The following is a 25,281-nucleotide window of genomic DNA, read 5'->3' as shown; positions in this document are numbered from 1 at the left end:
GCACAAATTGTTCTAACCACCCACAGTTATGTTAACCATACAAAACATGAAAGTTTATACAATTCATGCTCCTTAACAGCATAAGATACAGAGAATGAAGCATGGAAGGAATATTTTAGTTGCTAGGAATTTAGCAATGCTGTACAGTCCATACTGCAATAAGGTATGTGGTTTTGTTTTTTTTTTAATCCCTCATTTTTTTCAAATACATTTCCTGAATGTTAATATTTACTTACAAAACATTTTCCAGTACCATCCTGGCACCTATTTGAATTTCCATTGCAGTTGCAGGGGACACAGCGTCCAGTAAATACTCCTTTATTCTCACGATAAAATCCAAGGCCACATTCCTAGACAGTAAACAGAGAGGAAAAAAAAAAAAAAAAAAAAGTGAGCGTTGGTGGAAGGTAAATTTTACAGGTTATAAGTTGGGTATTTTGAAATTGTTTGCCATTTCCAAGGAGTAGTAGAGATGTACATTTCCTGACAAGCTCTTCTACACCCATATTATTGTTTAAGTAGTAAGTATTTTAACTCAGAAAATGTCAGTGAAGAATGGAGGTGAAGAAGCTTGAGCCTAAGCATCTATCCTTGTGCTCTACATTTTGTGGTATGGGGATTTCATCATTTTTACTTTAACCTCTGAGCAGAACACTTTTCCTGTGGCTATGTACAAAGATGTAGAAAATGACTTTTAAACCACACAAAGAGATTTGTTCCACACCACAGCATTCTCAAAGAACATATGGAAATCTCACATATTAGCTAGTGGTTATATGAAATCTTGATGTTAATTTAACCACCGTGTATTGCTTGGAAATACTTCTAGTGAGATATCTTTTACATGAATTCATCATGACTTCCAAAATAAGTCCACCTGGAGCTATAAGAAGCCATGCTTAGACAGAGAGCGAGATGATCTTACAAAACATACAGTGGTCTAATTTTTAAGTACAGGCTTGTCCCAAAACCCCAGGAAGCACGAAAAGAATGTTCAGCTATTGAAAGCACACAAGCAGAAACACAGCGTGTCAGATCAAAGTTGGGTTTAAACAGGGGGTTGAACCAGAGGATGGAACATTATGAATGAAGCAAGAGACATTCAGTTAGCCTGAACCACCTAGGTATTAACTAATATGTTAAAGCCAGATTTTTGCTTGGCATGGGGACAGAAAGTACAAGGGTAGGGCAAGTACAAGGAATTTCTCCTGGGCATGGAGCCTTTCCATGTAAAGACCAATTCAAACATTCATGCTCACACTCTCTGCTAAAGACCCTCTTAGGACATCCACCAAAAAATCCCTCTATTTCCTAAGCTCTTTTTCACTAGTTACTGAGCTGGCATGGTGCAAGGAAGATGAGAGGTTGTTTGAAAGTGAGACAACCTGCCTGAAAGTGGCTGGGCTCCCCATGAAGCAAACACCTCCTAAATACTTGCCTCAGGCAACGCAGTTCTGCACTGTACCTATGCCTTGCCTGTAACTCACACTTAGAGGCTGGCCTGAATGACATTCTGTAAACAAGTGAGAGTTGAACTTGAAGACTGTAAACCTTTTCTCATAGCAATTGCACCACCAAGACCAATGGGATTAATCTGAAGCATAAAGGGTTTCCAGGACAGTGCCTCAAATCTTATGGCAGGTGGTTGAAGCATAAGTATTCATGCAGGGACAGAAATAATCGGTAAATTTATCAACGACATAACTACCAGAGGAAGGGGGGAAAAAAAAAAAGAAAAAAAAAAAAAAAAACACCAAACGCCTCCTCCAAAGCAGATCCCAAAAGGAATTTTGAGTTATTGCTGTTTAAACAACAGTTGCTAGCAGCATCTTTGCTTTCTTCACATATGGGATAAATAGAAAAAGAAACGTGGGCAGAATACTAATAACATCAACAGATCTTTTTATATTGACTTTAATGTGAGCACGGACTTTATTTAGAATAGGCATCCTCACTTGAAATTTTTCAGATATATTTTTAAAAGGGAGAGTATGTTCCTTGAACAACAGGGAGTCGGTATACCCTGCTTCTAAAGAAACCAGGGCCTGAAATACATAAACAGCATGACTAAGTAAAATACAGGTTCTAATATGCATATAAATTGTATTTACCAAAAGCCTCTTTTTATGAAAGCAAAATGAATCACTCATTTCAGACAGATATCAAAATGTATTTGAAAAAAAATCTATGCTTTTTTTTTTTTTTTTTTTTTTTTTAAACTTGTGTTCTTTTTAAACTTGAAAACAACACATTTGGAATGTGTGGGCACGTTGTTTTCAAAGAAGCATTCTTGATACTGAGAAATTTATTCCATATAAAGATAAAGCTCTAGAAACTTTCAAGTGCTTAGGAGTTCAGCTGATCGTTTGCAAGTAAACAACAATTTAAAAGAATCTTCTTGCACATACTTTTGTTAGCAAAAGACTCTGAGATAAAAGACTTGTGCTATTGCCTTTATATTAAGTGATGTATAAATTACTATAAAAATGGTTCATTTAAAGAAAGAGAAGGAAGGAAGCAAGCACGGAAGGGAAAATGAATAAATTACCTGTCTTAGGTAAAAATCCCTTTGAACTTGTTGCTGTTGACTTCTCTCCTGAAGATGCGGAAACAATAGCCTCTGCTGCATACCCTGTGCTAAACTACACCCCATAGCTACTAAAGTGACAACTAGCCATCCTACATTCTTTGGCCCCTGCGTTTGGGCCATCATTTTACTTCAGCTCAACTGTTAACATACACTATTCTTTCACTATTTACACGTTCCCTTATACTCTCCCTTACTCTCCAGCTTCTGACTCAGATTAATGAGGCTATGTGCTGAGATGGGCCCCACCTTTAAACTTTATACGTGAGTCAAGTTGTACAGCACACATTACAGTTCCTGGAGTTAACAAGTAACTCCGCAGTTCCTGTAGCTCAATATATACCTAACTTAGGGTGTGGCAGGCATCACCTTCTCCCCACCTAATGCAGTCAGACAGAGCTAGATGATTAGCACAGTAAATCACTGCCTGAGTAATACTGCATAAACATACTGCATAACCATGCTACCCAGGTTACTGTCTTGATCACTTCCTTTGGCTATGTATTTTCATCAGTTTATGTAAAAAATAACCCACCTTAGTTTAATAAAGGCAATATGTTGAAAGCAATGGGATGGCAGTATGACCTTCAGTCAGTTCTCATCAGTTTGAACATGGCAAAGAACACCTTATGTGTGAAAAGTAAGTTTCTAGAAATATTTCCAAAATGACTTTTGACACATGACAACTGACCACCCTGAGCAGTGGATGCACATGGGAGACATAAGCCAACTGTGAACGTTTCGCTCACTATCTCTGCAGCTACTGTGGTCTAGGTATTATTCTTTCATTCTCTTTTCAAAAATGCTTGCAAGGCTTGCACAGCAATTGCTGCTTTATCCTTCAACCATTTTCTGAGAGAGTAATTCTTCATATTTTGTGCACTTTGTACACTGCTTACCTCTCCATTACTTTATTGTGCTGTTTTGGGTACTTACCATTGGAACAGTTGAGCTCTAAGCTAAGCAAAGCATCAGCCAAAAGAATTAGAGCTAGAGGAACAGCATCAGGGATGGGATACACAACTAAGGCTAGGATTTCACCATAGTAATGGTATTATTTTGCAATGTTTACATTATCTTTCATAAAAATATCTCCAAATACTTTGAAAAATATATTAATTTCAGCTTTGAAACATTTTCCTATAAAAATAGGAAAAGTGTTAGTCAAGTCTATCAGAATAGGAAAGTATTCAGTACTACCTTGGTTTGGGTTACTTCCCCTGGACCTCATTATAGTGCCTTAAACATGCAAAATGACATTTATAGTTCCACAAAGGCAATCAAGAGCTGAATAACCTTACTGTGCCTTTTAGACAGTGAAAGTGTTTGAGCCATCAAAAGTGCACACACTTAAAAGAACCGTGTAAGTACCTTAATAACTAGCCTGTTCCTCTAACTATACCAGTATGTATAGCTGTAGGCAAGACAGAAGGTAATGGTGAAGTACAGAGGCAAACATTTCCTACCTGACATGAGTCACCGGAATACTCTGGAGGGCAGGAGCATGTCTCTACACTGTATGCAATGCTGCCACTTCCTGTGCTGGTGGTTACTTCCAGCCCAACCTCACCAAGGGTTAATCGTTGAGTCTCCGTGAAGTAGAGGCCTCTGATGTGTAAACCATCTAGTCTAGACAGGATTATCATCAGTTCTTCCCTGGATACCTGGTTATTGCTGCTGGCGTGTCTGAAGTTTCCCTGCACATTAAGGATACAAAATGAGCACAGCTCTGCAGTTTCTTAAAAAGAGAATGTGCAGAGCACACAGGATGCCAGAGAAAGAGGGGGGAAAAAAACACTTTAGGACCTCTATAGTCCCAAGTGATGTGGGGGGGAAACAGATGTCAGCAAAATAAATGTAATTAATGTAAACAAAGGCAGGAAAAGGAACAACGAGCAAAAAAAGGGTTGTATTCTGTACTTTGCAAGGTATGTATGGCTTTGAGGTATCAAAAAGTGAAGAAGCATTTAGGTTCTTCTTCAGTCATCCAAATTTCTTTGAGGGATTACCAACTAAAATTGCTTTTATTTTTAAGAGTAACTAAAATACTAGAAATCCAGTCTTGAAATCTGCCTTCACATGCTTACAAGCTACTAATACACATAGTGTAACTGAAAATCTAATTTAGCTGGAAGAACCATTAATTTTTATATATATATATATATATATATATATATATATATATATATATATATTTTTTTTTTTTGGCCTATAGATGAGGCAGAAATAACTTAGTTTGACTTTCTGAGCACACATTTAAGGCAGGAATAATCCATGCTAATTTAACTCCCCTAAATGTTGGAAACCCGTTCTAAACGAGGCACCTGGACTCCTTTGAGAGTCAGAGGAAGAAAACAGATAACAATTCATTCCATCCCTATTAAGTACACATTTGGGGCTGTGATGAGTCATATTCCTTTGGTGACTGATTCAGTATTACTCCACTGTCTCTGGAGAGAATGCTAAGGACTAGGTTGGACAAGATGCCTAAATTAGAGGTGCTAAAATTAGGTGGCATGAACCAGAACCTAGGTTCAGTGTGACAGTAAAGAGAGAAGAAAATGTGGTCTATATTTATGGTCTATAGTACTGAAATTTACGTTCATTAACATTATCCAGTATCTGGTATTTATTCATGTACTGTCTGAGCATCTTTTTTTTTTTTTTAAATGTACCACAGGGAAAAAAAGTGAAGGCCATTCCATTTTCATTTCTTACCTCAACTAACTGCACACGGCCATAATATTGACAGTCAGGCAGTGGGTTGTTAGGATCCACATAAACAACTTTCATTTGCTGGCCCTATGTAAGAATGAATACATAGTATTAAACCATTTCATCACATTTTATGGTAGTGTTCGCATGCAGTTCATTTGAAGAAGCACGTTAATCCTGTTATTTGGGGAATTAAACCCAAGTAAAAGTACCTGTATGTCATTTTGTAAGCACTGTGTTTTACTGTCAGCAGGGTTTTCCCTGCCTTTGCCTTTTAACAACCTTGCTTGCAAATAAAACACAAAGAGAATTAATGCTTGCCAGTTTTCACAAGAATTAGTTATTGCTTCTGAGTAAAAACATTTTTTATATTTTCAAAGAGTCTCCTTTGCTGTCCTCACCTTCTTTTTAGAAAAGGAGATGCCTCTTGATATCATCTTTAAGAGCTTACTTACCTTGGAAATTTTTGACTGACACAAGGAGGGGAATAAAAACAATTCTGGGCTGAGGAACACTCTTTGACCTTACATCCTAGTGCACAAATGACTTTGGATACCAGTGAAGTATCTCATGAGGCATCTTTCCCAGAATCCTAGAACACTGAATTAATATTTTTGATGTGCTCAAGAAACAAAACCACCCTCTTGGGAATGTAAACAATCGGTAGAAGTTTCTAAGTTTCACCATACATAAAATGCATTTTTACCTCAGTCTATTCAAGCCTTATGATTATCTTTAAATTTATGCCGAAGAAAATTCTCAAAGAAAATGAGATAAATTAAATATGGAATCAAGGACATATTTTGCATAGCCGAGGCCATACTTGTTGCCAAGTGTTCAAGACATTAATTAATATTTTTCCACAGGTGCATTTTACAGGGAAAATTCTGTTTTATCTTTTCATTTGCTCTGAAGTCAGTTATGCTTAATAATATGTTACTTTGGCATCAGAGTGAGGTGTGTTGATAGCTTTGAGCAAAATGCAGTAAAATCACTTTTGTAGAAATGTAGCAAGTTGCTATAAAAGTTAAGCACACTTTAGGAGCAAAATTTGCCACAGTTGTCAGGAAACAAAAAAATCATGGTATTGCCTGAAAGAAAATACAGTATTTCAAAACTTACTGTTAGTAGTATATCAGGTTTCTTATCCAGTAGAACCATGCCTTCACTAGGTAAGCCAAAAGATTTCACTTGGTAACTTAGGAAGCCACCATATGAAGAAAGCTGTAATAAAACGCACGCAATCAGATCAGTGATACTCTACTGCACTGTTGCTTGATATTAATATAAATTTGTATTCAAGTTTACTCCACCTTAATACATTAATTCTTTAGGTTTTAGACCAAATATGTGTTGCTTGGAAGAAGTTCCTTTTTAATCTATTTACTTTGTGTATCCAACATCAGTCATATACATGACTAGTCAGGCATTGGGACGGGTTGCCCAGGGAGGTGGTGGAGTCACCGTCCCTGGGGGTGTTCAAGGAAAGGTTGGATGTGGTGCTTGGGGACATGGGTTAGTGGGTGACACTGGTGGTAGGGGGATGGTTGGATCAGATGATCTTGGAAGCCTTTTCCAACCTTAATGATTCTACAATTACTTTTTGAGTAGTACTTACTACTGTTCTCTGGGTGGTTACCGGCACTACTTTTTTTTCCATACTTTAAATGACACCATCTGTGTTGTGGAGAAATCACACATTCACATGAATGCTGTTCTTCCCCAGGCCCTACAGAACAGCTTTGGCTCATCAAGAGCAGACATCAGACTGAGAATGATATTGGTAGTGTATACCCCATGAACAGACATGAATAAAAATAAAGTAAGACTAAGCATGTTTGAAAGGGGCTCTCACTGCCCAGAATTTTCTCAGCTTACTGCAAAAAAGAATCTAATCAGGAAATCTTTGTTTCACTTTCTGGAGGACTAGAGTTTTACTGGTATCAGCTCTATTGCAGAAAGGTGATAACAGACCATTGTTGCAGGTTGAGCTGAGACCCACCGTCTTTTGGCTGAACTACAGGTGAACACAGAAGGCCTTAGCCGCAGCAAAATAAACACACTGCTGCATAAAACTAAGACTGAGGCAAGCAAGTTTGAATCATTTGTCAAATAGCTTCCCTGGGTTGTGTATGAGTGATTCAGTTCAAAATATGTATAGACAAAAAACTTCTTCGCTGAAAGGGTTGTGAGGCACTGGAACAGGCTGCCCAGGGAAGTGGTGGAGTCACCATCCCTGGAAGTCTTCAAAAGACGTTTAGATGTAGAGCTTAGGGAAATGGTTTAGTGGGGACTGTTAGCGTTAGGTCAGAGGTTGGACTCGATGATCTTGAGGTCTCTTCCAACCTAGAAAATTCTGTGATTCTGTGATTCTGTGAAAATCATGCTCCAGGAACAGCCTAAACAGTTCTTGTTCCAAGAAGAGTCTGTCAGCAAGTGCTAGGTGAGACACAAACCTTGAAGAAGCTACTAAGTGCCTCTTGTGGCTTGTTCTCTCAGTGCCCATGCAGGACCCTCTGCAGTCTTTGGGGACAGAGAAGATTGAATTCAAGAAAGTCCTATTTCCTTTACCAACTTCTCATGGAGCAATCTTTAACACTTCAGATTTCCCTTTCTCTCTTGGATTATGGGAGAAAATATCGTAGTCAGGTCCACTATATAAATTAGAGAAAATTTTATGCCTGAAGTGTATATAGGCAATTTACCGTCTTCCCTTTGGAAGTGTACTCTCCATAAAGAAAATTAAGGATAAAATCTTCCAGGCACTTTGAATTGGAATGATCGTCAGAAGAAGCACTTACCAGAACTGAAAATACTTCACTAAATCATGATTTTGTCTAATAAATGCTACATCACTAGCTGTAAGGGAAATCTGACTGACCTGAGGGTCTACAGAGGTGAGAAGTTAGCTTAAAAAAAAAAAAAAAAAGGAAAAAAAAAAAAAAGGGCCAAAACTTCAGTTGAAAGAGCACACAGCAAACAGCTAAGCTAGAACCAAGTGTTTTGCCACAGACACATTACTTTGTTTTGCACCCTTTGCTGTTTGCCCTTATAGCTTGTGCTTGTTTTGGCACGGAAAGAACTGCTTTGTCAGGTTCCAGTGTTCTGCAGGTAAACATCACCATTTGCTCTGTTTGTTTCTATGTATTCTAATGTATTACAAACAAAACACAGAGATCTCTGTGAAGAGAAATTTGTTCCTTGGATCACAGGGCTGTAATTAGAGCTACTCACTTTTGCCAACAGCATTTTCAAAATCATAATTTGGAACATCGGTTATATTTTGCCAACACAATCAAAATGATCCTGTATATTTTTAAAAAAATATAAGAAAAATTCAAGTTAGAGCTCATTTCCTGTTTAACACACATTTTAGGACTGTGCCATATGATGAGCTGTTATGGTCGTGCTTTTTTCTTTGTTTTGGGAAATGCAAAAACATTGGTATTATCAACTGCCCTCTGTATTCTATATGTACAGCATTTTTTTTTCTAACATTAAAAGTGTTCTACTAAACAGAATGTTAAAATACACAGGAAAAGAAAATGGGGGTTATGTAAACTGAATTTGTCATTCACTGTTAGTTTCTGCACTGCTACACATTTTATATTTGATTCCCTTTTAACTTTGTAAACAGAGAGAGGAAATAAAATATATTATGCTAAGTATTATGTTGCAATTGAACTAGTTAAAATGCTGAAGATAATGGAAAATAGCATTTACGCTCATCATATTGAACAATAAAATGAATGACTGGTGTATTTATGAGCTTGTAAAACTAGCATCGAGATAGCATTTCTTTAGTTAGTTTTCCTACTGGAGTATAGCTAGCATCTACTAAAATACACACTTGCACACAGGGCATGGTAAAAGTAGGATCAAACAAACTATTTAATTTACAGTGTTGTCATTTTAAATAAAAGCAAATCTTGACATGTCTGGTTTGACAGTGTGACATGCAATATAAAAATCAGCGCTGTTCTTAACAGTTGTGTTTTAGAAGGCTATTGACTGCTTTACATTTTGTTATGGGAACAATAAGAAGTTCTTCTGGTTTGACATTACAGTAGATAAAGTATGACTTATCATAAAGTAACTCTGGAAAATTATTTTTTGGCATTGCAGCAGGAGACTCTATAACATAAGCAAAAAAAAAAAAAAACAACCTAACTAAATGGGTCATTCAACTGAAAGATAGATCTCTGAACTATAGCTCCTGACCATGCTCCTCACATGAAGATCTCCCTGGCACCCACAAAAAAAAAGAAGTATTAATTCTGTTTTCCTGGTTATAGTTTTAACCTTCTACTCAGAAGTCAAATGTTGTGACTCCTGGCATGTCAGGAAAGAGAGAGAAGACTCTAGTCAGGGGAGAGGGAAAAGTATCTAACAAAGACTAGGAGACTCTTTATCAACAATGCTGACAAAAACAAATTCATTTTATTGAAACAGTCGAGTTAGGTGTCATTTACCTTCTCTCCCAGGTAAGATGGTGGTGCTTTCCAGTACAAACTATGCACTGAAGTAGGCAATTCTTGAACATCAGCCACTACACTATTACTGACTGGATTGAAAGTGACTGGAATATCAATATTTCCATCCATTGCCTCCAAGCGCCAGTTCCTCATGTCCACAAACTAAAGAAATAAAGGAAATTAAAGTTTGTTTCATCCTTTATTAAACTTCACCAACACTAAGTAATGGGGGAAATTGTTTAGACTGTAATTCCCTAAACATGGATTCAACTCCTTTAAAGGCAGCCCAAAATCTTTGTCAATGGATGTTGGAAGGATCTCAAAACAGAGCTTAAGAAAAACAGATGTGCAAAAGCTACCCGGGATGCCAGCATTTGGCTTGTCAGCTATGAACTAAACTCTGTCTTTAGTCGCATGAAGACATGCTGCTTCTGGAGGTGACTGGGAATTATGTACATAAACCCAAGGACACAATTCGGAGCTTCATTTTTTACGTCCATTCTAAAAATCAAACCAAAGACACTAACCTGAAAGACCTGATACCTGTTAGTGATAGGTTACATGGGAGGAAAGGGACATTGCAGGATATTTTGGGGGAGGCAGGCAATGTAGCCTGATATTCTGGCTCTTTAATAATGCACATTTTATGTTCTTGGCTCTTGTTTTGTTAAAGACCATACATCCTATTATTTGTCAATATGCTGGGGAAAAGAAAGCATAATGCATACGTACCTGAACAGCTCTCAGAACCACAGCACAAAAAGACAAATATGTTTTCAAGAACACTCTTTCCTAAAGACAAGTAAACTCTAAATGAAATCTTCCTAAAACCAATGGAAGTTGGCTACTGACTTCACTGAGGCCAGATTTTCATCTTTGCTTGTAAAAAATACAGTGCCATGATCTGGATTACATCTAGTCTATGTCTAATCCTAAACTTAAACTAAGGTCAACATCCATCATTCTAGGGTGCTACTTCTTCCTTCTCTTTCTCTTGCATTGTTTCAGACAGTTATTACTTTTATTTATTCATTTACTTATTTACATCTTCAATCATCTTACCTCATTTCTACCATTCATTCATGTTGCTAACATTTTAAAGTCTATCTTGACTTCTACCTTTTCTCACCCTTGATAGTATGGTTTTGTTTGTTTGTTTTACAGGGACAGAAGAAGGACAATTTTTACTTCTCTGTGGAACCCGCCACACACTTCTTAGGTTTCAAGACATACCTGTGATGTAGATGTGAAATGACATGTGGGTTTATCAAAGCATGATGAATGAGACCATTGACTTTAATTATGAACCAGTGTCTGAAGATAAAGCACTAGATAGCTAGCTTAATTTCAGTCCAGCTAGCAATCTGTAAGCAAACAGGTGAAAAGGGCCATTTCTGCTGATGGGCACATTCAAACTACACCTAAGTCCTAATGATGCTGCACCAAAACTGCACCATTACTTGCGAATTATTTCCCATCCTTCACAACTAATAAAATAGCATGTAGAATTCTGGAAGAAAAATAGCATTTCCATAATGGAGTAAAGGTAGGTTTTTCTTCTTTCAAAGAAGAAAACTAATGAAAACACCTTGGTTCTACGACGATTTGTGCTGCAACAGTTGCTGGTTGCCCCAAAACAAAAGCAAGTGGTGCATCCCTTGGGATTAGAAGGGTCCAGATAAAATGATCCTGGTCGGCAAACACTGCAATCTGCACCTTCTACATTCTCCTGTCAAAACACAGTTGAAAGAATTCTCAGAGTTTTCCTTTTGGTTTTGTGAGGCCCCCAAAGCCTTCTGCATATAAATAAATATTTAAACATCTGGAAACATGAATGAAAACGTGTGACTGTCTGTGCACACCATATTCTAAATGCAAATAAAATTGACTTCTTTGAGACTATCTTAGTTATGAGCTGTCTTTCCAGTTTATTAAGTGAACCACTGAGTAATACATATTAGTCAGAGACAGCTGGTAACTTCCCTGCCAAAGCCCTCCTGCTGGCTTTTCAAAACCTACAATATAAAAGGTCACTTGTGAAAGTTCACATTTATCACATTTAATTATGCAGATCAGAACAAAAGAAGATTTCCTGGATATAATGATGTGGTGAAATGTCAACCGACATAATATAGCTAAAAAAAGCCTGGAACCTGGTTAACATCCAAAAACTGAGATGCAGATGCATAAAGCAGATCTGTGCAGGGTACAAACCGCTTCAGGGAATCAATGGACACCTACATTGTAGCACTGTCAGATACTGCAAAGACTAAGACTACCTGTAAAACAGATACTGAACTCATTAAAAGAAAAAAAAGTATCTGCTATTATGATAATCTGTACACATATTGCAAGGTGCGGTGCTTTTCTACAGCTACATTTAATTCTAAATGATAAAATCACTTTAACCATGCCATTAAATATGAAATGATCACTGATGTGCAAACAATGCTTATGAATGCAGAAATAATTTGATTTATCTGACCTTGCAGAGGCAAATTCCTGTATGGGGATCACAAATATCTGGTTCTGTTCCATCTCTGTTACAATTACATGGCACGCAGTTTGGGAAACCGTAAGTACCTGGAGCACACTGATCACACCGCCGTCCTTTTATTCCTGGTTTGCATCTTTATCAACAAACACACACATAAGAGAAAACCAATGAGTTAGGCAGGAATAGAAAGAGGGAAGGAGGAAGGGAAGATTGAAACAAAGGGCTGGTAGCTTTCTGAATAAACTGCATGGCTGTGAAACAGCTTTATGACTTCCGAGAAGAAACAGCAGCAGGTTGGTACTGATCTCAGGTTTGAATGGTGAGAAATACTGCAATGTTTCATAGTGCTCATAGAAATTATTAGGAAGGGATTTAATTTCGTAAGACAAATGCTCACAGTATAATTAGATTTTTGCAGCTAATCAGTCCTTGCAGCACAGAACTACTGTCACTATACACCAAAGAGTGAAACATGGATGTTTAATACGGGTAAGCACAACTGGAAGAGGATTTACAGCTGGAGGATGTGACTGGGCATTTCTCAAGGCACTCACCTGCTAACAAAAAGGTGGGGAAACCCAGGAATATGAATAATTACAGGGACTTCAACCTGCTACAAGTCTTGTGTTAGTTTACAACTGTTCAGAAGAGACAGTGAGGGCTGAAACCTTTGGATTTATTTAGGAGAAATATAGATGATGCAAAAACCACTATCAAGCTACGAACAAAGCTTGAGACAGAAAGCAGAAAACATCCTTCCATTGCAGCAGCTCCTTCCTCCTGCCTTCGGAACAAACTTCTTCATGAAATCATAGGTCTGACAATCTTTCTTGCTCCTGTCTATACTAGCCTATTGTCACAATCTATCTTTACTAGTCCAAAAGTCTCAAGAGAGTAAGGACCCACTGATAAAGAATGCCAGCCACCACCACCACCACATTTTTAAATTATGTAATTTACAACTAAACTGTAAAAATGCTCAGAGATGTAGCGGAATCTTCTTTTGCTCTCAGCATCAAGTTTATGTGTACTAATGCTACAAACTTAATGGATATAAACAGTTAAAGTGTGCAGACAAGGTGCCCTTCATGTAAAATATGAAAACAATTACTCAGCTCATTAAACAATGGGCGAGGTTTCTCAGAGTCTCTCTGAATGCATTACCCATACACAGAGATAACTGCAACTAAATGGGAACTTTGAACTTCATGTAATCCAAACAAGGAGAAGTATTAATCAGAATCTACTGGTTGGCTATATACTGTAGAATCAGTCCAAAAATACTGGCTAAAAGTCAAGTTTTGCTTCAGAACTATTGTACTTATAAATTGACATTTCATTTATCTTACCAATTGGGCTGTATGTGAAAAAATATCACCATTATAATCAGGCAATACAGCTTTTCACTGAAACAGGAAATCTTACTATTTTTGCAAATGTTGCCCTCAATTTTCCATAAGCATAAAGATAGGGCTTAGCATATCTAAATTAATAGATTTTATTTCACTGAATTATTTATTTTATTTATATTTTGTGCAGCTTTGGTTGCCTCCTGTAAGAGCAAGCTATGGGGAAAACGAAAGTAGAGACCAATTAGATGTAGAGTGCACCAGGACGTGCAGAATATGGTACACCTTAACCCTGAATCCTGACTTCTATCTATGAAAGAAGTTTCCTGTTTTGTCATTGGTATAAAATAATTATTCAGTTCATACAAAGTGGACAGACTTTAGAAATTATTTTAAATTCAGGAAATAGAGTATTCTCTGAAAATGAGTATTCTGTCATATCTACAGGACTAATGGCAGAGCAGCAAAGACCATATTTCTCTTTGTTTAGACACTACAAAAACATAGCCAGTCCAGTCAAAATGAATTAACCTTGGCCTTAGGCAACATATTGGCTCCTGCATATTTGTACTTGCTATTTAAGGACTCACCTCTCCAAGGAAATAATAGGAATGTTCAACTACACTAATATTGACAGCATCTGAATTTAATAAAATTCCCAACAGTTACAGCTGTATGCTTTCCATATTTTAGACAATACAAATAGAATACATAAAAGAATCAATTTTCAGCTCAGCTTGCTGAGATACAGAAGAACAATCATATGTCGTATAGAGGGCATTGAACAGGGCCCTGTCTGTCACTCCAATTGAACAGTAGTTTCCATACACACAGCACCTATCATCAGTTTCTCAAAACTCATTGCAAATATTCAAGCTTTACAGTACTTCAAAACGTTACTGGACTTAAACCCACACATTAGATTGTGGAAGGTCAACTGCAAGGTTTTAACAATTTGGGAGATAACATACACAATTACAAATGATGCACGTGCCAGAAGCCAGAAGTTCTGGTCCAAGGTCACTAATATCTGGGCACTGGATAAGCTATATGAGACGAACAGAGATTTGGTGACTTACTGCAAGTGACATAGCATGTCACTGGCAAACAATGCATGCTTGGGTATCCCAAAGCCCACCATTCGTTACTGCACAAACCAAATTGTCACTAAACATTGCATGTATTCCTGTAACAACTGAGTTCTAGCTACCACCAAGCACTGCTTAAATCTTTGCTCATTATCGTAAAAGTTCCCCAAATCCTCCAAATACCTGAAAAACAAACAAACAAACAAACAAACAAACAAAAACAACTATGAAGCAAACCACTCATGCAACATTATTAATGCATGTAGTCCAAACTTACTTGCATTGCCCGTTGTTTTTTTCACAGTCTGGGCTTGCCACATTAATAATGCCTCTTTCTGAACAGTTGCAGCTCTCACAGCCAGCAAGAGGGTGATAGCTGAAGTAATGTTTCTCACACACTTCGCATTTTGGTTTCACAGTTCGAGGAGGGCAAATGCATTTACCAGTTATGTCATCACAAAGTCGCTGCCCACAGTTGCACGCTAGGTCAAAAAAAAGTTCCACAAATTAACCACGTCCCAGCCTACAATGACCAACTTTTATTAAGATTTGTATATAAAACAAACAGACACAACATGTATTATTTTCCCTCTTTCATTAGTTTTAAACCCAGGTGGCTTGTTTAACTCCAACTATCAAAATGATTTGAGATTAAGACCAATCAAGGTCACGGAAACCAATTATGTAACTGTAGTTTCAAAGAGTATCTTGAGAGCCTGACTATTTTCCACAGAATGGTTGCTTAAATTCACCACAGCAATTATTAACACTTCCCAAACCTGCCAAGTATTAAACAATGAATAGCTTTGGTTTCAAGGGCACCATTTTTACAAAGAAACATTAATAAACATAGGGTATTACATCATTACACTGAACACTATGCTATGCTAAATGTTAGACTGTAGTGGGGTTAGGTGGCAAAGCTTTGGTAGCGGTGGGGACTTCAGGGGTGGCTTCTGTGAGAATCCATAAGCTGCCACATTAGATAAGGGCCAGTTTCAGCTGGCTCTAAAGAGAACCACCGCTGGCCAGAGCCCAGACAATAAGCAATCTCGTTTGCGCCTCTATGGGAACATATTTAAGAAAGGGAAAAAAACTGCTGTGCCCTATAGCTCCCCAGGTCAGTACAGCAGGAGGGCAGGAGGTGCTCCAGGCAGGCAGCAGCAGTTCCCCTGCGGCCTGTGCAGGGAGAGGCCCCTGGTGGAGCAGGCTGTCCCCCTGCAGCCCATGGGTCCCACATGGAGCAGATCTCCACGCTGCAGCCTGTGGAGGAGCCCCCGGTGGAGCAGGTGGATGTGGCCTGGAGGAGGCTGCGGCCCATGGAGAGCCCCCACAGGAGCAGGCCCCGGGCCGGAGCTGCAGCCCCTGGAGAGGAGCCCCCGCAGGAGCAGGGGGTCTGGGGGGAGCTGCTGCCCATGGGGGACCCGTGCTGGAGCAGTTTGCTCCTTGGGGATGAATGGACCCTGTGGTATAGGTCCACATGTGAGCAGTTCTTGAAGAGCTGCTGCCTGTGGGCCGCCCCCACAGGCTCAGTTTGGGAAGGATGGCATCCTGTGGGAGCATCCCGTGGGAGAGACCCCACAAGGAGCAGGGGCAGGGAGTGACCATGAAGGAGTGTCAGAGACAAAGCATCAGGGAGTGACTGCAGCCCCATTCCCCTGCACCGCTTGGGGGAAGGAGGTGGAAGAGGGTGGCTGGCAGAAAGGTGTTTTTAGTTTCTTTATTTCTCACTGCTCTAGATTGTTAGTAATGGGCAATAAATTTCTCTAATCTCCCTACACTGAGTCTGTTTTGCCTGTGTCAATAATCGTCGAGAGATGTCCCTATCCTTATCTCAACCCCTGAGCCCTCTTCATCATATTTTCTCCCCCTTTCCTTTTGAGAAGGGGGACTGAGAGAGCGGTTGAATCTCAGCTGCCCACCTGACTAAAACCACCACACTATGCTAAACCTAAGATGGCTCAACCAGCCTGTTACGGGGTCAAGCCCTACAAAGAAAAGCGAGGCCACTGCCTGTGCAGTATAATCTGAGAATAAAATAACTAAGGTCAGGTCAGGCACTGAATACATCAGAGCATGTACTTACGCTTGCAGAATGGAAATCCATAGTAGCCAGTTTGGCATCTGCTGCACTGACGACCGATGACATTAGGTCTGCACATACACTGCCCTCCCAGGGGGCTGCAAGTGGGGCTCGTGGCACCTTCCCTATGGCAATTACATGGCACTGCTCCGTTGTTGTAGAAAGCCACTAGTGACCTTGCAGAATCCTTACAGAAGGCTGATGATCTTTCTGGGCTATTTACATTGAAATATAAATCACGTTAGTAATGCCACTTGAAAACTGCTGGGAGAATGCTTTGCAGTGATTCAGTAAATTGGGGTCCTGTCTTTCAAACAATTCTTTGAAATATGGAAGGTGTCAGTACACATGCAAGGATACGCACAAAGTAATTGCATTAGTAGTAAGTGGCTCGTGTAGGTAAGATTTTTTTTCAAAGAAGTGCTCACATTAGTCTTATCAGTTCAGACATGCCAAGCAAAATATGAAATACCAAAGATGGAAATACCAAAGACAGAGAGATGACACAGATTTTCCTCTTTTGTACTGTGAGCAATAAAGCTATACCCTTACATTTCATCTACAATAGAAAGTCATGCAAAAATGACTCATGGAAAATTAAAAGGCCAGCATAAGCCATGAAAAGCATTTGAATGTAGCAGAGCGATGGGGATTTTATACATTTCTTTAATATGGAGTGAAAATAATATTAAATCCTAGCTTGCTCAGTTTTTCAGAGAGTGATGCTTACTCAATATAAAAACTGTTTCCTCCACATTGGTTGATAAAATCAAATGACTTGTCCACAGTCTTTTTGTCAAGAATTTTGTAACTGTAGTTGTCTGCTGGAACAACTAAGACATTTTCCTTAAAACAACAAAAAAGCTAGATTGTACATTTCAGAGAAAAACAAAAGAAACAAGCTAAGGCATTTATATATTTAAACATTACTTCATTATGAATTCTGGATTTTCCCCAAAATGCTAACACTTTAAGCAAAAGGGTAGGAAAATATACTTCATTATCTATCTCCCTGAGCTTAGAATACAAGCAGCATACAATAAAAATACTGTATGATATCTTAAAATTTAAAGTAAAAACAAAACTAGCGTGCAAGATCCTAAAATATTGAAAATTTGAAAATTGATAATTTAAAATTGTCTCTAAATGGCTGGTGAAACTGAGAAGAATACTTCCAAGTATGTTTATGCAATAAACTTACCAAAACCAGCATTCTTCTGTCAGGTATAATGACTGTAACAGAAACTTCAGGTTCAGAAATGTCAAGCTCAATTTGGTTTTCTGCAATCACCTGATCCCGACATCCAGAAGTATGAGGGCAGAATGAAGCATTGATGGAACCTATAAGAAAAAGCATAATGCCAAATAATGACCTATGTGCCAAAAAGCCGAGAGGAGAATGAAGTTAGATCAAATTTGAAAGCCTACCTGACCACACACGTCCTGCATTCACATGCACCTGCACAGGGAACGTTGGATGTGCTGGCTGATAAAAATGTAGCACAAATACGTATCTGCCCAAGTGAGGCACTCTGCCACTCATGGTAATCTGGTTCTGCAGAAAGAAGAACAGCTCTAATGGTATATATGTTTTGTGAAATATTCATCATTTCATCAACTGTGCTCTGTATTGCTTAGTTGCAACAGAAGAGAGGGGGCTTAGCATTTCTCAGGAAGTTAACAATACTTTCAAGGATATGGCATTGCATCTGCATGCTCCTATCTGTTCGCATGCCAAGCATATGTAATGCACTTCTGCAGTCTGTGAGACTACTACAGCTTTAGAAAGAAGCTGGCATTTTTGTTTCTCTTTCTGTATATTATATTTGTGGCTTATTCAATCTGCAATATTTTGATCATATAATTTAGTTGTGATTTTCTTAGAATGCTTGATCTATTCACCTTTACCAAGAACATAATTTGTGACTTAGGAAACAGTATTTTCAAAATGTGAACTACCTGCGATGATGACAGGATGACTCTGTTAACTGAGTCAGAAGGTAAAGGGGCATTCAGCGGACCATGGAGTATATTTCTCTGTACTTCAGAAATTTTCCCATCCCTGAATGCATCCAAAACCAAAGCCGCTGGTGGAGTATCATACACTGATGGAATGCATGTTATGCTAAAAACAAGAATTATATTAATTACTCTTGTGGTCAGGAGCATTCCTTAAGCATCATGAAAGAAAAAAAAAAAAAAGTCAACTCCCAGAAGTTAATACATTAGAATGTAATACAATTAATAACACAGTAGTAACCACTGTTACTCTTTGGAATTTTATGATCAATAAATGGAAAACAAGAGGTATAGATCTAACGCACAGAGGGGAAAATGTACATGACTGCTTTTATTGACTCAAAATTTCCATAACCTGAACAGTTTCAACAAAAAGAGTTTGCTAAGGAAACCAAAGGTGTTAAAAATGCAATTGTTAGTGAATCCAGTTAGTTACATTCACCAGTTGAAATTTCACTTCTACAAATATTTATGTAGGTGTATCCCTTAAACATGCGAGTTTTCCCATTGAAGCCAGTGGGACTACTTAAGTACTTAAAAGTTAAGTATACACTCAAATATTTGTAGAATTGAAGCCAAAATAAATAACAGTGCTCCCTGAAAACATCCCCTTTCATCCACTGTTGTTTTTAACTATTTCTTCCTTGGTATATTTATGTCTGAAGAACTTGATTGAGAGAAGTAGTTTCCAAGACTGCAGGAAAAAATGTTATTTGGGGGTTTCACGCTAGTATTTATTCACTTCGTGTAAGTACTCAGCAGACAATGATTAATCTCTGCTTAAGACAGCCCCAGAACTGGAATGGCAAATACGTTTCAGGGCCAGGACTGAGATGTATTTGCCAGGCTTGTGTGGGAAACCACGTGCAGCATCCACTTATAATACTATTAAACTGAGCCAAGACCCTGAATCTTTCAACTTGGTGAACACTAAATACTTTCAGGAAAGCAAAAATGCTGCCAGATAACGGTCTTAATAACAGACCGTAAATACACAGTAAACTATGCAAGTACAGCAAGAGATTTAATAAATAAATAAATAAAACCAAATAAAATAAAAGGTACGTATATCTACATTAGCTTGACTTTATACCATGCTTTTCACCCAGCCTCCTTTCCCCATTTTACTCAGAGTACAAATACCCAAGAATGTCAAATGCCTTTCATGAGAGGACAAGTATCTTCAGTGTTAGAAAGCTGCTCTCAGTTGTAAGATTCTGAACAGCAGGAGAATTAAAGTTGCAATTCAATGCTATGCCCACTTGCAAGCCAAGTGCAGTCACATGCTTTTATCCAATTTAATATCCAGATTTTTCTGTTTCCTATTTCAGTTCAACCACTGAAACTACCATTAGAAATCACCATCTGGAAAACCATTAGACCTAGTCACCAATTCTGCCTCTGAAGTGTTACAAATGTAATTTACTATTACTTCGAGGCTCCCTTCATTGTCAGATCAGTTGGGGGTTAAAAAACAAAACAAAACAAAACAACTTAGGACTAGAATCACAAGGACATCCAGGGAGGTGCAACAGGAATCGAAATGTGGGGCTTCCTAATTCAGGAACTGCAATGACATTTCCTCTCTGGTGCAAAGAACGAAACATGTGGAAAGAAGAATGCCAACAGGATGGAGCAAGTGCTCTGCAGAACCTGGAACTGACTAATTAGGAAGTGAACATTCAGGTTCAAATGTTCTCAGTAACAAGAGGACATTGACCTGTGTTGACCCAACTGCACATGAGTACTCCAACGACTGGTACTACTCAAGTATAAAGGAGGAGGGGAAGGATCTGCTGTGAGCAATGAATGCTGAGGGCACGCTTAGCATCACCTATCATACAGGACCCACAATGAGGGGGAGAAGGGAGTGGCTTGTTTGTGAAGAAGGGGTTTACACGTTGTGTAGTTTGGGGTTGCCCCATTTTGCTGGTGGAGCTGTGAATTTGGGATACCTGAAAGGAAATTCATATCCCTTACCAATGAGAAATTAAAGTCATTCTGAAACAGGTGAAGCAGTAACATGCAGAATGAAAGTCCAAGCAGAACAGTGAGTATTTCAGGCATGTTAATTCATGGCTTGCCACAGAAACAGCAATATTTTTCCAGCTTGGACACCTATTATGCTGGAAACCACGTGAGATACTTGTGTATTCTAATGCATTAGCACTCGGTAGTTCAGATGGGAAAGGTTAGTATTACCAACATCCCACACAAAGTCTGTCTAGATTAACACTAACACTTCAGCTTCTAATTCTTAGTATAATATAAAATATAAAGGATAACAACAAGCAAGTTACCTTCCATCATGGGTACTCCTGTAAGCAGCTATGCAATGTACTTTAGGATTCACATATTCTGGAGAAAATTCTTCAGCTGATATAATACAAACCTTGTGCTGAAAAATAAGCACAAGGTACAATTAGCAATTAATACTGTAAATAAATAATAGGGCCAAGCCTGAAAGGAGAACAATGTAGACTAATGTTAGCATAGGGAAATCTAAGTCCCAACCCATCTACTGTCATGGATTTTGTGAGCAGTTTTGGATCCCTTACCTACCTGCACCTGAATGCCTCAGTATTTAAAAGTATTTTTCTGTCCTTCCCAGGGAATGTTAGCTATTGGGAAGTTAAATAAATTAAAATGCAAGTATATGTATGGTAATGGGAATTACAGAAGACCAGCTTGCAGGGTCGGAAGCTAGCCAAGGGTGAACAAGATTATACAGAACAAGGGTCAGAAGGAAAAGCCCTCATCAGTGTTATTAAGACTTCCAGACCCTGGGGGAATTCCTAGTCCTTCTGAAATGCAGGCAGTAATATTTGCTCACACAAAGTCCTTAGAAATGAGCTTTGGTGACTATGAGATTTCTTCCACTGGATTCAGAATTCAGTTTAAAAAATGTTGGTCTTTTTTTTTTTTGACATAAGGCATGGCTTGTAGGTAGATACAATAGTTAGTGCCAATAAAAAGATATTACTTGCACTTCCGAAATATGTAAGTGCAGGTTACAAAATGTGTGCATGAACTACTTCAAAAGGAAACAAAAAAGCACTTGATAAAGATAACTAGCACTACATATTAGTATAAATAGCAATTAAAAAAAAAGGGAGAATGCATTAATGTGCAAAGTGATTTGCTTTAGAAGCAGTCGTAAAGGAGCTCAACTTGTGTTTTAGCATAAGTGAGCACGGAATATAAACCCTTTATAAGCTAGAAGGCAGAGTGCCAAAAATCCCTTTTCCTGGGCAGCAAGTATTGTGATTATTCTGCCTGTAATGACCCGTAGATCTCCAGCCTATTGCAGCAGAACAAGGGTAGACTCTGAAGATCTGAACTGTACTTTCAGAGCAGCTAAAAAGTTACTGTGGAACATCATTTGGATTCAGACAGCTCATTTGCATCTGTCTGAGATAAAGTCGTTAGAGCCCCTCTTGAAAGCTGACCTCAACAATCCCATTCCCCCTTTACTATTTAGACCAGATTTCTGATCTCCAGCACCGAGGGTAGTTCCCCTTTGCCTCTCTGTTCTATGCAACAGGGCATCTTTAACTCCAAAGCTGGACACTGACTGCATAAATAATGTCCATTCAACAGAAATTCTTCTTTTCCTCATTCTCATCTTTTGGTAAGTGCAGCGTTTACGTTTAATGCAGGGAAATATTTTTTTGTATCTCAATCTTGAAGCAAGTCATTTAGAAAAAGGAAACTGTAATTTGGAAGACAAAATATTATCATGAAACTTCCATATGCGGAGATACAGCCTAATAATAGCAATATCCTTTGGGTATGGATCTTGTTAAGCACAGGAATTGCTACCAGGAGCTACCAAACAATTTAAACAGTATTTGTTCACACTGAATGCTGCCTCAGGAAATGAAGAAAGTATGCATCAGCTGTCAATCCTAACAGTGCCATGGAACAACTCTGTGTTTATACTTTGGTTTTAATTTTAGATTTAAACCAACTGTGTAACTGGCCTCATGTTTCTAAAATGGTAAACACTGAAACAACTTAGAAAAAGAAGTCAGCATCTAGAAAAATGTATTACTGGTGTGGGCCAAAAGATGGCAGTGAAGGTTTTTTATTCAAAGCATTTAAAAGTTCTATCTTTTCTAAAATGAGTGCACTTATTACCTGAATTTTTTGCAAGAGACATCGAAAATGCCTGTGTTTTGAAGATTAAAAGAAAAGAAAGGGAAAAATACAGTAATGAAGAAAAAAGCTACCAGCGTATTTTTCAATTAAAGTTTACATGCAGAAAACAGAGGGCAACTGAAATAAAGCATAACAGAATTGGAAACACCCTTGCCAAGATCAGAGATAAAAAAGATAAACAGGGATTTGCTTTTCTTGTTTGACTCAATATTTTCTGACTATATACAAACCAACATCTTGAAGAATCTAATATACATCCTTTCACATATCACCACAGAGCTTGTGAATATACGGAGAAAAGTACATCTCTTTACCTACTTGGGGAACAAATATTACAAAAGGGAAAGAAAATGGAAGCTTACCAGAAGAAAATTAATTGATGATGCCTTAAGATGTATCTTTGTATCTGCTAGAAGATCGTAGGCTGCAATACGATTTCTGTCATCCACAACAACACTGCGACAAAGGAAACTGAGACAGAAAGCAGGATTAAAAATTAGCCTCCTGGCATTGCCATGTTGTTTGTGCTACTGTGTAGCTCAGTGGAGGCCTAGTTAGCCTCACCACAGGTACCCAGTCATTCTGCTGGATCGTAAGTAACAACTATGTTTGGCCACTGGTGAATGCAGTATCCTCACCGCAGAGACAAAGGAAGCACAACATACAAAATGTGGCTTGCCCTTTGTAGGTTGCCTACACAGAGTTCAAACCTCCTGACCTTTGTTTAGTTCTCCAGTTGAGCTACTGCTAGCAGTACACTGAGATGTAGGTCTGTGCCTCCAATCAATTACCTTAGATCAGCTGCTTAATCTTACTAAATCCATTAACTACCATAAAACTGCTCTTCTGTTTCTCCTGTAGGAATCATAGATTGTGAAAGTTTCACTGCTGTTGCACAGCTCAGAAATAAGGACATCTCAGGGCTAAGGACACTTAAGAAGAATAGAGGTCTCTCATTTGATTTTCACTAGAAACTGGGCAACTGAGAATGTCTGTGAATCCGGGATCCATTCTCTTCCAATGTTTTATTGGGAATAATCAGTCTGATAGAGCTGTAAGTAGACCTGGCATACTTTATTCATGATTCTACGACAAACTTCATTATGCAGTTTTGATTGTTTTCTTTTTTAACAGACACGTATCTTCCTGCTCAGGATAGATGACACAGCAGCTTATTGCAGTGGCACCATTAGTTTCAATGCAGAATGGCAGCAGAAGGGATTTACTGAGTCTTTTCACAAGCAAGCTTTTAACATATGCATACAAACAAGTTCAAAATTAGTTCATAAAATGTGTTTAATTAAAAAAAATAAAAAAAAAGAGAGAGAGCTTGGGGTTCAAAGTGTTTATCAGGCTAAAATAAGAGCAGTGACCTGGCAAAGTCACATAGATCTGTTCTGCATCACAAACATGCTGATGAAAATCCTGAATATCCCTAAGTCTACAATCTGTCAAACCTTTGGCTCACAGGAAAAAAATTATGCATGTCAGTAGCCCTCTGACACTCCTAGGGGCACAAACATCTGCGGGATCACCATCCTAATTTGAGTCCTACTCTGAATTGCTCAAGCGTTAAAGACAATCCCACTTATGACAGACAAAATCTCTGGAACATCTGCAGTAACCTCAGTAGTCAACAAGGATAAAGAAACATAGGGCTTGAGGCCTGCTCAAGATTTCAGACAAACGCATACCTTTGCTTCAGCAAATCTTGTTAGAGGGGTGGAAACACTCTTGTAAAACTGGCTGCTACTTTTTTTTCTTTTTATAGTCAAAACTCTCAGACATGCTTTTTACTAAACAAGCGTAAACAGTGCAAACATCTGCAGCCAACAGAGCTGCTGGATGCTCTGCTACTGGACTCTATAATTAATAGTTTATAAGGATTTACAAGTGCATATAAAAACCCCTTTGTACAGAAAAAGTTCACTAAAGCAGTAGCAATATTTAATGTGCTGACTGCACAGACTTAAAAATCTGTACAATACCCAAAGAATTATGTATTTGCTCTTAAATCACCCTAAAATTTGAACAACATAACAGCAGTAAAATGGATTCCAATATATAAAAAGTATAATTATATTCTAAATGGTTATTTAAGCACTTTGGAAATTCTTACCTGTATTTGCAACTGTATATTCTCACTTGGCCTTCTGTGACAGGTCCCGGGCTATTTATTTTTACCCCAGCAGTGTATAACTGGTCATCTTCATTGGCATATTCAAAAACAAGAACATAGCGACCAATTTGAGGAACATTTATGGTCATCTGTAAATTGACCTAGGTCAAGCATCATTAAAAAAAAAA

The 25,281-nt window shown here is 38.3% G+C and overlaps 1 protein-coding gene across 1 annotated transcript in view; it reads right to left on the bottom strand.

Annotated features, from left to right (window-relative positions):
• LAMA3 (laminin subunit alpha 3) overlaps nt 1-25,281 on the bottom strand; it is a gene marked incomplete at its 5' end in the record, with an annotated part of 111,087 nt that overhangs the window by 35,282 nt on the left and 50,524 nt on the right. Inside the window, 16 exons of the mRNA XM_082752971.1 lie at nt 237-350; nt 4,054-4,284; nt 5,306-5,389; nt 6,425-6,526; nt 9,775-9,939; nt 11,366-11,506; nt 12,263-12,407; nt 14,989-15,193; nt 16,798-17,009; nt 17,525-17,640; nt 17,996-18,135; nt 18,223-18,349; nt 18,754-18,919; nt 21,114-21,211; nt 23,337-23,445; nt 25,094-25,254. Of these exons, the coding sequence (XP_082609097.1) occupies nt 237-350; nt 4,054-4,284; nt 5,306-5,389; nt 6,425-6,526; nt 9,775-9,939; nt 11,366-11,506; nt 12,263-12,407; nt 14,989-15,193; nt 16,798-17,009; nt 17,525-17,640; nt 17,996-18,135; nt 18,223-18,349; nt 18,754-18,919; nt 21,114-21,211; nt 23,337-23,445; nt 25,094-25,254 (2,316 nt within the window). The remainder of the gene's footprint in view (nt 1-236; nt 351-4,053; nt 4,285-5,305; nt 5,390-6,424; nt 6,527-9,774; nt 9,940-11,365; nt 11,507-12,262; nt 12,408-14,988; nt 15,194-16,797; nt 17,010-17,524; nt 17,641-17,995; nt 18,136-18,222; nt 18,350-18,753; nt 18,920-21,113; nt 21,212-23,336; nt 23,446-25,093; nt 25,255-25,281) is intronic.

Source organism: Aythya marila, assembly GCF_965140915.1.
Source record: "Aythya marila genome assembly, chromosome: 2".
NCBI lineage: Eukaryota > Metazoa > Chordata > Aves > Anseriformes > Anatidae > Aythya > Aythya marila.
The sequence above is the reverse complement of the archived record's forward strand: the minus strand, read 5'-3'. Positions and strand labels throughout refer to the sequence as shown.